Source organism: Prunus avium, chromosome 7 (assembly GCF_965620075.1).
Source record: "Prunus avium chromosome 7, drPruAviu1.hap1.1, whole genome shotgun sequence".
Taxonomy (NCBI): domain Eukaryota; kingdom Viridiplantae; phylum Streptophyta; class Magnoliopsida; order Rosales; family Rosaceae; genus Prunus; species Prunus avium.
Genome location: NC_142290.1, coordinates 30,796,068 through 30,812,140, shown reverse-complemented (window position 1 = coordinate 30,812,140; position 16,073 = coordinate 30,796,068). Strand labels below are relative to the sequence as shown.

General features: G+C 37.8%; 3 protein-coding genes across 3 annotated transcripts; all 3 read left to right on the top strand.

Moving 5' to 3' along the window:
- The first annotated feature begins 1,288 nt into the window (after nt 1-1,288).
- LOC110759416 (protein NUCLEAR FUSION DEFECTIVE 4-like) lies at nt 1,289-3,628 on the top strand. Its single transcript, XM_021961462.2, has one exon. It carries the CDS (start codon nt 1,599-1,601, stop codon nt 3,486-3,488), a length of 1,890 nt encoding a protein of 629 aa, XP_021817154.2. The 5' UTR covers nt 1,289-1,598; the 3' UTR covers nt 3,489-3,628.
- A 5,165-nt stretch (nt 3,629-8,793) lies between these two features.
- On the top strand, nt 8,794-12,694 carry LOC110759410 (Protein phosphatase 2A regulatory B subunit family protein). Its single transcript, XM_088243870.1, has 2 exons — nt 8,794-10,458; nt 12,114-12,694. Exons 1-2 carry the CDS (start codon nt 9,292-9,294, stop codon nt 12,435-12,437), a joined length of 1,491 nt encoding a protein of 496 aa, XP_088099996.1. The 5' UTR covers nt 8,794-9,291; the 3' UTR covers nt 12,438-12,694.
- Nucleotides 12,695-13,172: 478 nt separating this feature from the next.
- Nucleotides 13,173-16,024, top strand: LOC110759411 (uncharacterized). The gene is made up of 4 exons (XM_021961459.2): nt 13,173-13,691; nt 13,814-13,924; nt 14,718-14,786; nt 15,663-16,024. Exons 1-4 carry the CDS (start codon nt 13,539-13,541, stop codon nt 15,711-15,713), a joined length of 384 nt encoding a protein of 127 aa, XP_021817151.2. The 5' UTR covers nt 13,173-13,538; the 3' UTR covers nt 15,714-16,024.
- The last annotated feature ends 49 nt before the right edge of the window (nt 16,025-16,073 follow it).

Below are 16,073 nucleotides of genomic sequence, written 5' to 3'. Positions count from 1 at the left end.
TTCATTATATATAAATGATTATGGTGTGTTTAATCTTCTTTCATTAATTACTACATATTTTCTACACTTACAGTGTTTGCCAGCTCGCTATATAATCAACTTAAATCAATTAAATCCATCATGCAATGCATTTCCTTCCAATTTTTTGTGATAAACTAATAGATAATTGACTAAATAAACATCCTGCAAAGTTTCAATAAAAATTTCCAAGTTTTTCTTACATTTTCGGTGGTTTTTATTCCATTTTTATAGATACCAATAATATCTCAATATTTCCATCAACATTTCCGTGTTTTTGGACTTCCGATATTTCCGATACCACCGATATTTTAGACCTTGTAGCCAATTGCTTCATTGGCCATCAGAAAATTCATAAGGGGTCCATAAATTTGCGCTTTCTTTTTGGTTTTGATAAGTTTATGCGCACAATGAGCTTTTAGTATGTGAGGTGAATGTTTTTCTAAGGCAAAACTCCGGACCACGAGTGATAAATACATTATTCATGCATTTGGAAACTGATTTGGGGAATGGTGGCTTTATTGGTTAGCTTTCATTTCATTGTCCAACTGACTTCCACAAAGTGCATCAAATTGAGATAAAGGGGTTAGGTCCAAACCATCTAGAAGTAATATACATAAATGAGGAGGATAAATAAGTAAATATGTTCTGTTGTCAGTCGTTGATATGTTGTAAGACACACCTAATCACGCTATGACCACATCGTCAACTATCCCTGGTATTTCTCTACCGACATGTCACTCTTCCAAGATGCTAAATTAATTTGTTTTTGAAGATATTTTTGGGGCCTGGAGCTGGAGATCCGGAAGAGGACAGGACAAAGCAAAGTAAGTTTGTCTAAATTTGAATTTTGACTGACAGTGAAAAGAATATATTCAACCAACAGGAGTTGGTCCAAGTGGAAGGGGCTTGGATCCTTTAAACAAGAGGTCCTGGGTTCGATCCCAGGCGTTTGCGAATAGAGCAGACTTTGTTGGGAGAGGTCCCCGCTTTGCACCCGACAGTACCTCGAGGGTTAGTCCCCGCAATCGCGCGGGGATACCTTGGTTTTCACCAAAAAAAAAAAAAGGAATATATTCACCTCTCATTTTCCTTGCTCGTGCTATAACAGTTCTAATCATATGATTCTGTTCACAATGGGTGTGATGTAACCATCAAAACTCCTAAATCAGTCATCAAATTCGTATGTTCTTTAATTGGATCAACTAATAAAATAATCATGCACATTAAATTTGTGTATGTATTTCTATTTGGTTCGTTTGTGCAAGAAGTGCTTTTTCTAACAGCACACATGTCAAAAAAGGTGGACAGGTTGAACCCAAAGTCTCCACCTTATCTTTTACTCTTCACAGAAAGCCTTTCATCAATTCCTAGAGGCAGGTCAACTATCCAGTCAATGTGAAACTCCTTATTCATTTCCCACCTCCCTTTCAGCCAAATCTCCGTTGTTCATGTATATATGTATATATATATATATATATATGTGTGTGTGTGTGCAAATGGTACTCAGTAACCACTAATTAAAGAACCCAACTGTGTTGGAAATTCTTTTGTTTTGAAGAAGAAGAAGAGAAAAAAAAATGGATGAGTTCAGTTTTGGTGGTGGTGGTTTAGGCCACAAGGAGATGAGGAGCTTTGGCATGCAAGTTGTCCATGGAAGATGGTTCACGATTTTTGCTTCAATGTTGATCTTGTCAGTGGCTGGAGCAACATACATGTTTGGCCTCTACTCCAATGACGTCAAAACATCTCTAGGCTATGACCAAACAACAGTCAATTTGCTGAGCTTCTTCAAGGACTTGGGGGGCAATGTTGGGGTCATAGCCGGCCTCATCAACGAGTTCACAGCTCCGTGGGTGGTCCTGTTAATCGGTGCGGTCATGAACTTTTTCGGGTACTTCATGATATGGCTAGCAGTGACCGGTCGAACTTCGAAGCCCCGGGTGTGGCAGATGTGTTTGTACATTTGCATAGGTGCAAATTCTCAGACATTTTCAAACACTGGTGCTGTAGTGAGTTCTGTTAAGAATTTCCCGGAGAGTAGAGGCAGTGTTTTGGGGCTCTTGAAGGGACTTGTTGGCCTAAGTGGTGCAATTATTACACAGCTCTTCCATGCTTTCTATGGTGGCCACTCAAAGGCTCTTATCTTGTTAATTGGTTGGCTTCCAGCTGCTGTTTCAATGGTGTTTCTTCCAATAATCCGATTGTTGAAGGTTGTTCGACAACCAAATGAGCTCAGGGTCTTCTACAATCTTCTCTACGTTACTCTTGGCCTAGCTGGGTTTCTCATGTTTTTAATTATCATACAACACAACCTGAGATTTTCAAGAATTGGGTACATTGGAAGTGCTTCAGTTGTGCTTGTGTTACTCTTTCTTCCGCTTGCCGTTGTTATTTTCGAAGAATTCAAAATCTGGAAGAGCAAAATGAGAGCATTGAATGATCAATCTCAGCTCAAAGTAGTAGCTGAGAATCCAGCTCCTCCTGTTCAAGTTGCCCTGCCACCTGTTGCAGCACCACCATCTCCACAAACCCAGCAGAAGCCAAATTCTTGCTTGCAAAATGTTTTCAGCCCACCAGATAGAGGTGAGGACTACACCATACTGCAAGCAGTTTTCAGCATTGACATGTTGATCTTGTTCATTGCTATAACCTGTGGTGCCGGTGGGACATTAACCGCCATCGACAACTTGGGTCAGATTGGGAGCTCATTAGGCTACCCAACTCACAGCATAAGCACTTTTATATCTCTGGTAAGCATCTGGAATTACCTTGGAAGAGTTACCTCTGGCTTCTCTTCAGAAGTGCTTTTGAAAAAGTACAAGTTCCCTCGTCCCCTCTTGCTCACTCTTGTGCTTCTTTTATCATGCGTTGGCCATCTTCTAATCGCATTCGGCGTCCCCAACTCTCTCTACTTTGCTTCTGTGATTATTGGGTTCTGTTTTGGGGCACAATGGCCATTGATTTTTGCCATCATATCAGAAATCTTTGGCCTCAAATACTATGCCACTTTGATCAATGTTGGCGGTGCTGCTAGCCCTATTGGGGCTTACCTTCTAAATGTGAAAGTGGCCGGTAATTTATATGATGCAGAGGCCTTGAAGCAACTGAAAGCTTTGGGTAAGGTTAGGAAAAAAGGTGAGGACTTGACTTGTGAAGGAGTGCATTGTTACAGATTGGCTTTCATTATAATGGCTGCAGTGGCTTTGTTTGGGAGCCTTGTTTCATTTATTTTGGTGATCAGGACTAGGAAATTTTATAGAAGTGATATTTACAAGAAGTTCAGAGAGGCAGCTGAGGCAGCTGAATCTGATGCAGTTGCTTCAAGTGGCATGGTGCCTTTGACAGAAATAGAGGCCAAAGCAACTTTTGCTGCTGCTGATACTGCTCACGGTTCAAGCTCCTCTGCAGCACCACAAGGTTCAGAGACCAACTTGGATTTGAAAAATAGGGTAGGGGAAAATCAATGAGGTAGCTAATTTATTGCTCAGAATCTTCTTGTAATTTTCTACGGAAATCATTTACAAAGGAAAAAAAACATGATCTCTCTCTTCATACATTGTAATTCAGATCATTAATATATTTTCTTAATTAGAATTTAGTTATAGAATTAGAAGCAAATAAACTATAGGGATGGTTTTTCAAGAGGGTGGTTGTACTTTTCTTTTCCAAAAAGCACTTGAAATGGTTTTCTTTTTAAAGTGCTTATGTATAGCAATTTAGAACATGTGTCACTTAAAAGTGATATAGCTAGCCTCCCTCCTATTTTCATAATATTTTCAGTAAATTTGTTTCTTTTTCCAAAAGCCAAATCAATCCCAAAGTAAGCTTAAGTATTGTTGACTATGCCACTATGGCCTTGACCCATTTTGCCAGTTGTATGACAGAATCTGAATTCCTTTTGTTCATTTCCTCCTTGGCCTCTTGTGAGCCAAACCCACTGCATAGAAGCAATAGATTGCCCAGTTCTAGGTTTGGCTGGACCAAACTATAACTCTAGTCTGTCTCTTAGCTAAGCTAACTTCAGGCACTTGCCACCTTTAGCTATAACAACATTTGCCCAACTTGTTCTCTTATTCCACCACCCTCACAAGTCTCTTCAAATATTTGTAGAAACCTCCAATTTGCTCTCTTTCTTGGTTCAAGTAGGATCAAAACATCCCAGCTGCCACTCATTAATTTGTGGCAGCAATAGTGCTCTTTTTCTGTAGGTTGTTGCCATTCATTAGTATGTCATTTATGTGGTGCGACGAGTATAGATAAACACACAGTTGTATATAACCAGTTGCGATAAGAAAAGAGAATTTTCAAAATTCGGCTGGTAAAATATGCCACGTAAAAGCACACAATATGACATGTATCTTGTAAGCGTGCAATTATACCTTTTGACGTTTTGGGAGAAGTGGGGTATTTTGGAGGAAGGGACAAAGGAGCTTTCGCCATTACGCTTGGAGACACTATTAGGCGGTGTGCTTTGAACTCCTTTCCTGGGTTTTGTATGAAAACAAAAGTTGTGCCCACCATTCATTCTCACTGTGCTTAACATCAATGGACTGCCATCAATATTTTTGGGGCTCCAACTTTTCGGTGCCTCAAGTTCTTAATTTGTAACCCCACAGAGCGCCAATAATGCATAAGACAGGAAAACAACTCACAATCACGTTGCTTTCTGTCCTATGAGTTATCCCCTCAGCACCAGCTTGCGTCTTTGTGAACAATTTCTTTAATTATACTCTTTTTGTTTTCGGGAACTCTTCATCCATACTTTCAATTTAACCCCACTTATTACTACTTTTTCGTCGTTTGACAAGAGTGATATTCTAAATTATTCTAATATATAAGGAGAGGGTTTGAAGTCAGGTATAAGGAGCAGGATACATTGTCTTCGTCAACTAAACTAATCCACATTTGCTTACCTACTTACTACCTCAAACTGTCAATTTAACCTAATTATAATACCATGAATTAATTTGCCAAATGACATGTCTCTGGTAGGTAAAATGTCCATTTCCCATCTATGCATGAAATTTTACCACTTTTAACAAGAAAGGGATTTTCTCTTCTTCAACTCTGTGCACTACTATAATTAGCTGCCTCAATCCATAGATGAGTCACGAGTGGGTAAAAGCTACATTGGCCCTCTTAGAGCACCTCCAGCGTAGGAGCCCGGGCAAAAGGCCACCCGCCAGCCCATTTCCCCCTCCAGCGCAGGAAATCCAGCCCGGGCAAGAGCTGGGTCCCACGAGCCCAGGCAAGCCCATAGGCAAATTCAGCCCGAGCTGCTGCCTGGGCAGGATGATGCAATGCTGACGTCATAATGACGTCAGCAGCTAAAAAAATTTGAAAAAAAATGGAAAAAAAAGGGAAAAAAAAAAAACTAAAAATTTCAGAATTTTTTTAAATAAATACCTAGGCATATTCTTTATTTCCCACACCAAAAACTCTATACAAATTCATCTATTCATATCTCATATAAATAGTATTTGCCCTTGCCCTAGCTTCCAAGGGTGGAACCAACTAAGGCAAGGCTGGCACTATTCACTTGAATAGTGGCAGCCCTTGCCTTGCCTTAGCCTTGCCTTAGCCTTCATGGGTGGACATGCTCTTACAAAATGGACAAATTTAGCAGTTCTCTCAGGATCAGCTTTCCCTTCTTAGCTCAAAATCTACAAGCAAGTATAAGTTTGTGTTGAGGAATGCGAAAAGAAAAAAAAACTTAACAAAATAAAATACAACAACATATAACGAGTAAGTCCATTACTCATAACATTGATGCATTTTATGCTAAATCCAACACCAATAGTAGTGGACCCTTTGTCAATCTCTCTAAAATCTTTACACTTCGTGCATGATTGGTGAAGGAGTGGTGGTTGCGTTAAGGAAACACGTGAGTCAACATTAAATATTTGAACCCGTAAGAAGAAACAAAATTAAAAAGGCGAAATGACCATGCATATATAGAGTTTGTGAATACAATAATCATGTTAAAGTAAGTGCTGGATCTTTTGGGGACAAAAGAAAAGTTTCTGATTGATGGATGCCAAATTTTGGACAAAAGAGGATTATCATTAGATGCATAATTGGCCAAGATTAACCACAAATCCTCAACCCTAAACACTTCCTTCAGTAAGGGGCCCGAGGCCCAAAATTAAATAAAGCCCACGAAAGAATTTTCCAGGCCCTAGCCCTAGCCCTGCATGATCTTGGATTTTCCCTTTTTCCAGATTCTGCTGAGATGAAAAAGGTTCTAATTCATGGTTGAGGTGGTTGGTCTTTATAAATTATAATCAAACTAAAATTCCAATTTTTTTGGCTAAGTACTTCTAAGGGGAACCAGGGGAGGGGGGCGCTTTGTTCTCTCTGATTGCTATCTGGGAAGAGGATAGGTTATCAGGTAGTTTGATTATCGAGCCCTTATGTGTAGAGATGCTCATCTAATCCCTTTGTACTGGTTACTCCATCTTCTTAATAAAATCCTATCGTTTCAACCCAAAAGAAATTCCAATTTTTGTTGTATGCTTCCTTTTGTGTACCATAAATCTGGAGTTTAATTAATAATACATTTCCAAAACAAGGAATATCTAGGAGATCCCTACTAAAGTACTAAATTAAGAATCCTCTTAGCTTGTTTAGCCTTTAACCAACCAATTTATTATATAAATATATCCAACTAAAGTGGTTGTTTCTAACCAATTGATTCTTGCACAAAGATAAAGAAAATTAGCCAATGAGTCTAGCATAATGGAAAAAGACATTAATTTATAGTTTAGACTATCGTTTGTATTCGAAAGAATAAAGAAAATTATGCAAATGACCAAAGCTTATCACCAAGTCTTCACATAATTGGGTGAGAAAATTGACTTAGTACAATTATCTTATCTACTCTCAATAAATTAAAGACTTGAAAGTCGCATCCAATCAGTTTTTGGAAAATTTGGGTCCACTTTAGTACTAAAATTCCTTTCCCATGCACTTTGACAAAATGAGGAGTTTTATTGCGGATTATAAATTTGAAGCAAATATAATCCTGTCCCAATATATGATTAATTAAAAATCTAACCTGCCCTTTAATCACTAAGTCAAGTCCTATAATTGAAACAATCATAGCCGCGTTAATGTCTGGTTTTTTCAATGTGGATGGTGTTTATCTAATCTAACAACTCTTTTGGATTAATCATTTCATTGAAAAAAAAAAATCAATTTCTTTTTTACCGTGTCATTCATGTCATTACCTAAAAAATCCGTGATTCATAATGGATTGAATTTTTAAAGTAATGTTTGGGGTGACAATACTTGGGTCGTATTTAGGACCATGATATCCTTACTTTCTTATGTGGGCCAATGGCATGAAAATGGGGGAGTTTGGTGTTTGGTTAGGAAGATAAAAGGGTTTTTGGTTAATTGTTTAAATAGGTTAAGATGACATGTGTTTTCATCCTAGTGAGCCCCATAAGAAGTAATGATCTTTTTGAGAGAAATGTGATAAATTGCATTCATAATTCAAGTAAAAAGGCTGTAAGTTACAATAACAAATACAAATAACTTCATAAGGTTAATACAAAGTATTAATCCAAATACGGAGGAGGTCATCTCAATAACAAGCGCACAAGGTGTACCTCCACTCATAGCCACACATGACCTAAGAAATTCCGGCAAAAAAACCACAAGCTTAGTAAAACCAGATGTATACCTCATTGAACCAAACTAGAACTAAAACTGCAACCTTTTAACTCTCACAAGTTAAAAATACTAGTAGAGACTAGAAAACATGCAACAAACTTAGAAAGAGTTGATGCACTAATTACAACTCAAAAAACTGCTACACAAAACAAGTAAAATTAAACTTGATCTACTACCACATCGTTGCCAATACAGCCAAATAACCACCAAACTTAGTAAATACGGAAGCATTAGAGAAGATGAGTGAGGATCAAAAGTGGAGAGGGCATGGGAAGGTCTAGAAGGGTAAGGAGGAGAAGGAAGGAGATGATGAGATGAATGGAGGCCACTGACCTCAAGGGGGATATAATTGTTATTTTAATGAATTTTAAAGAAATTTAAAAATTTAAAGTATTCAATTCGAACTTTTAAAGAATCTACCAAAGTTTAAGTATATTAAACTCGATCTAAATACCTTCGTTATATTTCGCATAAGGAAAAATAATTCTGCTAATTGGATTTCCCTATGGATAATATAATATATCCAATACAAAAATTAGAATACAAAAGATAACAATAAAATTGGGAAATGCTTGACTTTTTTTTCTTCCTTTTTTCTATTTTGGGTACCACCCAGCAAATTACACAAAATTAGAACCAACCTAAAAATAGAAACTTCACTATTTTTTGCCCTCAGCATTATCCTCGGAACAGTGGGGGCCCACCAACATCTACAAGGCTCCAATCCAAACTTCCATCCAAGGTTCTCTCCAAGGAATGAAGGAAACATAAACATGGTAACATCTTCCCAACCTGAAAAACAACAAACACATCTCAGATTTTAATACCAAAAATTTAAATTTTAAAAAAAAAACACAAACACATCTCATATTTTCAGATTTATCAATTCTTTCACTCGTGCGCCACCTGCAAAATAACCAAAAACCTAAATAACTAAACTAAACTAAATTTTTTTGTTTGTTAAACTAATTCCCAACAAAAAAAAAAACTAATAAATACAAATTATTCCTTAAATAAACAAGTGTCAGTGTGTTTTTTTTAAAATTATTTATAAAGGGCGTTTTTGCAATCATTCCCATTTTTGCTGTTTTAAACTTTTCTTGGTTTTTTAATTTTCTCATTTCCTTAATTATCCGCCCTCCACTTCCATACACGCACATACATACACTCTCTCTCCCTCTTTCTCTCTCTCCTTCGCTTTCTCTCTCATCGGGTTGATCGCCGGAACCACCACCGACCGATCAAGTCGCCGGCATTCCGGCGATCCGACTCAGATGACTTTCATTTCGGATCCACCAACCACCACCCACATCTTTCTCCGATTCGAAACTCCAAAGACGGTACATTTATTCGCTTCCCCACGCCCCTTTTCAGTTTCAATTTCGTCTTCCGACGCAGAAATCACAAATTGAATAAGAGTTGCGGAGATTCATTGATTCATTGAGAATCTAGGGTTGTTGTTCCATGCATGCTGAATCTGATCGCCAATCGTTTTTTTTTCAACATCGCCGAGCTCGTTTTGATTCCAATCCGATCCCCACCCCCAATTCTAGGGTTTAGGATTCGTTGCTGTATTGGGAAAATTGGGAAATTATGTTCAAGAAGATCATCAAGGGAAACAAGAAGCCCTCCAAGTCCGATTCTCATGATCCTTCGTCGTACGGGTACGGCCCGCCCGGGACCCGAAATTCCGGGTCAGTCGCGAATGTGGTCGTAAACCACGCGTCCCGGGCCGGGCCGGCTGCTTCAGGTCCCAATTCGGGTGGGGCTCCGGGGATAACGGCGTTACCGCCTTCGGGCACCATCGAGCCTCTCCCGTTCTTCCGTGACGCTCCCGTCTCCGAACGCCAGACCCTGTTTCTTCGCAAATTGCAGGTTTGTTGCTTTCAATTTGATTTCTCTGATACCCTTAAGACCCCTAGAGAAAAGGAAATTAAGCGTCAAACCCTTTTGGAATTGGTTGATTTCATACAATCTGGGTCGGGTAAGATCACCGAGACATGTCAAGAGGAGATGATCAAAATGGTTTCTGTTAATATATTTCGTTGCTTGCCCCCTGCGTCTCATGAAAACACGGGCCAAGAGAATGCCGATCCTGAAGAGGAGGAGCTTTATTTGGAGCCATCATGGCCTCATTTGCAGTTGGTTTATGAGCTCCTTCTTAGGTACATTGTGTCATCTGATACTGATACCAAGGTTGCCAAGCGTTATATTGATCACTCGTTTGTGTTGAAGCTACTCGATTTGTTTGACTCTGAGGACCCGCGTGAGCGTGAGTACTTGAAAAACATTCTTCACCGAATATATGGGAAGTTCATGGTGCACCGACCCTTCATCAGGAAAGCCATCAATAACATATTCTATCGGTTTATTTATGAGACTGAGAGGCACAGCGGCGTTGCTGAGCTTTTAGAGATTCTTGGGAGCATAATTAATGGGTTTGCACTACCAATGAAAGAGGAGCATAAGTTATTTCTTGTTCGGGCACTTATACCGCTGCATAAGCCAAAGTCAATTGCAGTTTATCATCAGCAGCTGTCCTACTGCATAACCCAATTTGTTGAAAAGGATTACAAATTGGCAGATACGGTTGTTAGGGGTCTGTTGAAATACTGGCCGCTGACCAATTGCCAGAAGGAAGTTCTTTTCCTTGGAGAACTTGAAGAAGTTCTGGAGGCTACACAACCTGCCGAATTTCAGCGTTGCATGGTTCCTCTTTTCAGACAGATTGCTCGCTGCCTCAATAGCTCTCATTTCCAGGTTTGGGAATATTTGCAAATTTTATTGGGTTTGCTTGATTTTGCTGAAGCTTTAAACTAATTCTTTAACTTCTTTGTTTAAGACAAATGATTCCCAATGATATATTTTTTTTCACTGTTTATTTTATGAATATAACTTACTGGCATTTTTCTGTTTCTGCTTGGTCCAAAGTTTCACCTTTCCATTTTCTTTTTCTGAATTCACAATTTTTTATTTTGTTATGCTTTCATTGTACTTATATTTTGTTTTCATGTTATCGATGGATTGAGCTGTTTCTTCATATGACATGTTTCACAAATGGAAACTGCTGCTGTTTGTGAAAGGTGCCATATTATGTTATATTCTCGCATTTGCTTATGCATAGAGAACATTTATTGTAACCCAAATACGGGTTTCCAAAATCTTTCTGAAACTAGTACTCTTCTCTTTCTGCATGAGGCTGCAGCCTTAATCTGTTTATCCTTTTTTGATGAATTTACTTATTTCTAGTCCTTTTGTTGCTGATAATGTGCTAATGAGAGTTCCGTTCTGTTATAGTGGGGACCAAATGAATGTTTACTTGCGTGTTTCTCCCATGGGAAAGATCTTTGATATGCTAATTTCTTAGAAATGCCCATGTAGTACGTTAAAAATGCTAGTGTTTTTGACATTTTGGATTTCTATTGAATAAGCAGATAGGCTGCAATAAAGTGGATGGAATGTGAGATCAACTTGTATTCTGTAGGAATAGATGCCATATAACTTGATATGGGAGAAGTAGTTAGATACTTATCACATCAAGAACCATTATAAGATAACTGAAAGCATGCAGTGTCAACATTAGGGGGAAAAAGCACAAGATTACTAGGTGGGAAATATCCTAGAATTGTTCACCTTAGATAACCTAACTTTCGATGTACTAATGCAAATGCTTGCTGTGTTTGACATTGTTTTGGTGATTTCCGTCCATCCCTATTTAGCTTTCTGCTGACAAGTTTCCTGATCTGTGAAATACGTTCTATATTGATCCATGCATGAATTGTTATAAATAAACCTGGCACCAATATGTAATGATCCAATGAAACAGCCCGACTCATTCTTATTATAGCATCATCAGCAGTAGGTTTTCTTTTTCCCTTTACCATTGATATTTATGCAACTAGTTTTTCTAGACTGCAGCAACGATTTGAACCTAAAGTGCTCCACTTTTCATTTTTATGAATTATATATTTTGGAATTTTGTCAACTTTGTGCTTGCTGTTATGCATGTGCTTAGTGCTGCGCGTGGGGCTATATTTTGGTATTCTATTAAACAAGTTACAAATATCAATGAAAAGAATTAAGGAGGTAAAAGATTGGAAATTTTTAGTTGGGTTCCTGTCTTGTGTTATGAATGTTGTTGGCTTGAAGCAAGTTTTCTGATAAGAGTAATTTGTGTTAATTTGGTGAAGGGACATGTTGTTAGGACTATATAAATGTAATGTTTGTTAATTTTGCGTTAACTTGTGTTGATCTGATAAGAGTAATGTTGTTAGGACTTTGTACTAATGTTTCCAAATGTTCATCATTAATGAATTGGTGAAGGAATCAGACTCCAAATCAAAACTTCCAAAGTTGTATTTTACTCTAAGAATAGCCTTTCTTGAAAATTTTGCTTAGTCACATTTGCAATGCAGGTTGCGGAACGAGCACTCTTTCTGTGGAATAATGAGCACATTGTGGGTTTAATTGCTCAGAACCGGAATGTCACTCTACCAATTATTTTTGAGGCATTGGAGAGGAATATCCAAAGTCACTGGAACCAAGCAGTTCATGGGCTGACCGTCAATGTTCGAAAAATGTTTTTGGAAATGGATGCTGACTTGTTTGAAGAGTGCCAGAGGCAGCTTGCGGAGAGAGAGGCGAGGTCCAGAGAGGTGGAAGAACAGCGGGAGTCGACATGGAAAAAATTGGCAGATGCGGCAGCACAGAAAGGGGAAGATGATATGGTTACAGTCTAAATGACCAACCAGGGTTTCATGTGCCCCCGCAATTGGAAAATGAATGGATGGATTGAAGATAAATCCTCTCCTCTCATTTTGGTGGTATTCTTTTTTAATATATAATTTTTGTCGTTTAATTTTTTGATCTCTGTTCCAATCATTGAAAATATCAGAAGCAGTGATAAATGTAATTTAAGATGTACGGCATTTGTTAGCAATATGCTGCAGATTAAGAATTATTTGTGAAATATATTGTGCACTTTTCCCCCCCACAATTTTTTGAGGTCTTTTATTCCCCCCTCCAAGCATTTCAGATTAATTAGGTGAAATTATGCCAATACACTTAAGAGATAAAGAAGCGTCCCAAAAGTTGTGAGAATTATTTTTATTTTTAGTTTTTTTTAGGACTTTTCTTATTGAGAGGAGCAATAGTATACTAAACTCACACACACTACATGAATGCTAGGACTCGAATCCATAACCCTGTCTGAGGGAGTAAATACTCCAAATCACTACAATGGTGGGTCCGTTGTCAAAAGTTGTGAGATTTAAATGTGTAATTTTGTAATTTTGATATGTGTTTCAGAAAGAGCTTAAGAGAAATAGAAAGACTGGAGATAAACTAACAGATTAGGATATGATCCAAATACAGATTGTGTATTTTCCAAAAAAAGGAATTTTCTTTTAGTCTTCTGAAAATTTATATAGGCTTTGACCTGTTCTATGCAAAGTTGCAAAGTTTTTCGAAAGAACAATTTTTCTAGATCAAAATACTAAGAAGAAATTCCTGATATAAAGGAAACAAAATTATGAAAAGAAATTAGGAATTGAAAGGTTTTAATTTTTATTTCTGGATGACAAAAAGAAAAGCGTCTAATAAAGATATATCATTTTCCCCTATCTCTTAGTCACAAATTAGAAAACCCCACAAATCAAAAACAAGAAAAGGAAAAAACAGAGGCCGCTCCAAAAGATACAAACCTCAGGTCCTAAGTGATTTATCCATCATTTTGTGGCTTCTTCAGCATCGATTCATCATCAACTCAAAACCAGACACGCAGACTCTCTCTCTCTCTCTCTCTCTCTCTCTCTCTCTCTCTCTCTATACGAAAGAAGGGCATGTCCCGTAAAGGAGGAGGAGGTGGTTCTTCACTGCCAAAGGACGTGCCTTGGAGGGCCTCAAACACCAAACCCATCCCCAAAATTCACCATTCCCCTGTTCTCCGAATAACCCAGAACCCTACTTCCAATTATGCCATCGCTGTCATGAAGGTTCCTTTTCTCTATCTCAAACACCTCACTCTCCTTCTACACTTGTAATTGCTTTGTTTTTTTGTTTTTTGTTTTTTTTCTCTTTCTCCTCTGGGTCATCGTAAAAAAGTTTAATTTTGCAGCACCCGAACCCGGTAGGAAGTGGGTTAGGAATGGAAGCCATAGTGGAAGCAGCAGGCCCTGAGTGCATTGTCCCGGGACAAGTTACGCCTATCAAGTTACTTGGTGTCAAGGTTGCCTCCTACTCTTCCATTTTTTTTTCGTCACTAAAATTTATGCAACTTATTTGGTTCATTCTGCCTTCAATAAGTTTCTTAGTTCCCAAATTTTGACAAATAGTTTCATGGGTTAGTTCAATTTTCCTCATTTGTATGTAAGTGATGCGATTCTTCAATTATGTTCACAAATAACTTAAGCATTATGCGGGTTGTGTGTGCAACTATGGTGGCATATGCGAATAAGTAGTAAGTACACGCCAATAGTTGCTGGCTGTAAGTTCTAGGTAGAGTGCTATGGCTGTTATTTTATGTTTTCCTTATATATATTTTATGCTAACTGTGCACATTTAGAATAGAAACTTCTGCTTCTTCTTGGCGCCAATGTTGTTAGTTTGCCTATTGTTCTTTTTTAACCTTTAAACCAGGTGTTCATTGTAAAGTTCGAACTTTGTAGAATATGGCATTGCCTTTATGTTCTAACTAGGGTCTTATCTTTTTTCTCTATCTCATGTTACCCTTAAAATTTTATTACTTTATTAAAAGTCTGGAATTGTTTTCTATAATTATTTATTCTGCTTTTCCGGAGGTGTATTTAGTCATGTATTTCTACTTTTAGGAAGGCAGATCCTGTAGTATGTTTGATAGATGGTGTTTCAAAATGCAAAATATAGAGAAATCTTAATGCTTTGATTTGCATTTTGTGCCCGTGTCATAGATGTATCAAGTTTTTACATAGTCTATTAGATCTACCTTGCCTCTCGTGCTTCTTTGTTATTATTCTTTTAATTGATCCCTGATTTTCATGCAGGTATGGCCTATTGAAGTTAACTTGAAGTTTTTGGAACCAGTTGGACGAGAGCTCAAGCAGCTTGGAAAGGTAAATTTCCATGTTTCATATCTGTTTTCACCTTTTGGAGTTAACATTCTTGACTCGGTAATGAGAGCAGATAGCTTTAGACCAAAAAGAAAGAAAGAAAGAAAGAAAGAAATAAAGTGCAAATGCCCTTGAGAAATGGTGTTGTCCCCAACTTAAATTGCTGATGAATTGGTTCCCAATTTCATGGAATGGAAAAAGTACCAATGAAATGAAATTTGCCCAATAATAAAACCAGCTTGTGACAGAACATTCCTGGTTTGCCTGGTTAGATTTGCTGAAAATAATATTATGCCATTTTGTTCTCTTGTATCATTTGAAGGAAAAAAATTAATTCTTTTGTGTCAAATCGCCATGAAAATTCTGAAAATGATCTTCACACAGCACCATAATGAAATTCAAAACTGGATACATGCATATATTTCATTGCTGCCAAATGTTTTCTGTGGTTAAGCATTGTGTAAATTAATCAGCTTGTCTTTTCAGGCTGTGGCCTAGTGTATGCAGACTAGACCTGGTTTTCCCAAAATGTTAATGATTTTTGTTACAAAGTGGAAGGAGGTTGGGTTTTAGTTATAGCTGACTAGTGGAAGATTTATAGTGCTAAATTAAAAGTTCTCTGTAAATGTTATGCCTTCACTTGTTCTGAAGTGAATGAGCAAGAAAATACTTTATGCTCCGCCCTTTCTTTGAGTCCTCGGTCTTAAATTGTAGTTTCCACTGTTTGTTGTTGATAATTGGTGGTGTACTCTTGTTTGATTCTTGTCAAGTACTTAGTTTTGATGGGAAACAACAAACTATGCTTTCATACATAAAACATGAGAATCCATATTTGCAAAGGACTTTTAAATTAATACATTGGTCATGTCTATGATGCAGTTCATGGATGATGCTGTCAATCTCATGAATAAATCATTCATAGATCGCTAGTGCATGCATTCCTGTTATCAAGAGGACAAGTACTTGCAGTCAGCAGAAGCCGGTTCAGGAAGAATGACATACTAAGATCTCCTCTTGTGTTGTCTTCTTGCTTGTTCTGCAGTTAAGGTGTACGTAGTTCCTAGTATCCATAGATCAGATGCGGGAGGTTTCTTGTTTTGGATTGTGGCATGAGGAGTTCCCTTTTTTCAATGTTGTCTTGGCCCCTGAACTCTACTGCTTTTAGTTCAATATGTTACATTAATACTTTAAATTTAAATTATATGAGGTTTTGAGTAATGTGAAGTTTTGTTATTTTTGAACTCTTTCGCTTCACTGTACATGCACCACACCAATGTATGCATATAAAGT

What these genes read in the sequence shown, in the direction of transcription:
- LOC110759410 (XM_088243870.1), top strand. Translation starts at nt 9,292, where the DNA reads ATGTTCAAGAAGATCATCAAGGGAAACAAGAAGCCCTCCAAGTCCGAT. An exon ending in TCAATAGCTCTCATTTCCAG is followed by an intron (nt 10,459 to 12,113) that starts GTTTGGGAATAT and finishes TTTGCAATGCAG; the next exon opens with GTTGCGGAACGAGCACTCTT.
- LOC110759416 (XM_021961462.2), top strand. Translation starts at nt 1,599, where the DNA reads ATGGATGAGTTCAGTTTTGGTGGTGGTGGTTTAGGCCACAAGGAGATG.
- LOC110759411 (XM_021961459.2), top strand. Translation starts at nt 13,539, where the DNA reads ATGTCCCGTAAAGGAGGAGGAGGTGGTTCTTCACTGCCAAAGGACGTG. An exon ending in TCAAGTTACTTGGTGTCAAG is followed by an intron (nt 13,925 to 14,717) that starts GTTGCCTCCTAC and finishes ATTTTCATGCAG; the next exon opens with GTATGGCCTATTGAAGTTAA. An exon ending in AGCTCAAGCAGCTTGGAAAG is followed by an intron (nt 14,787 to 15,662) that starts GTAAATTTCCAT and finishes TCTATGATGCAG; the next exon opens with TTCATGGATGATGCTGTCAA.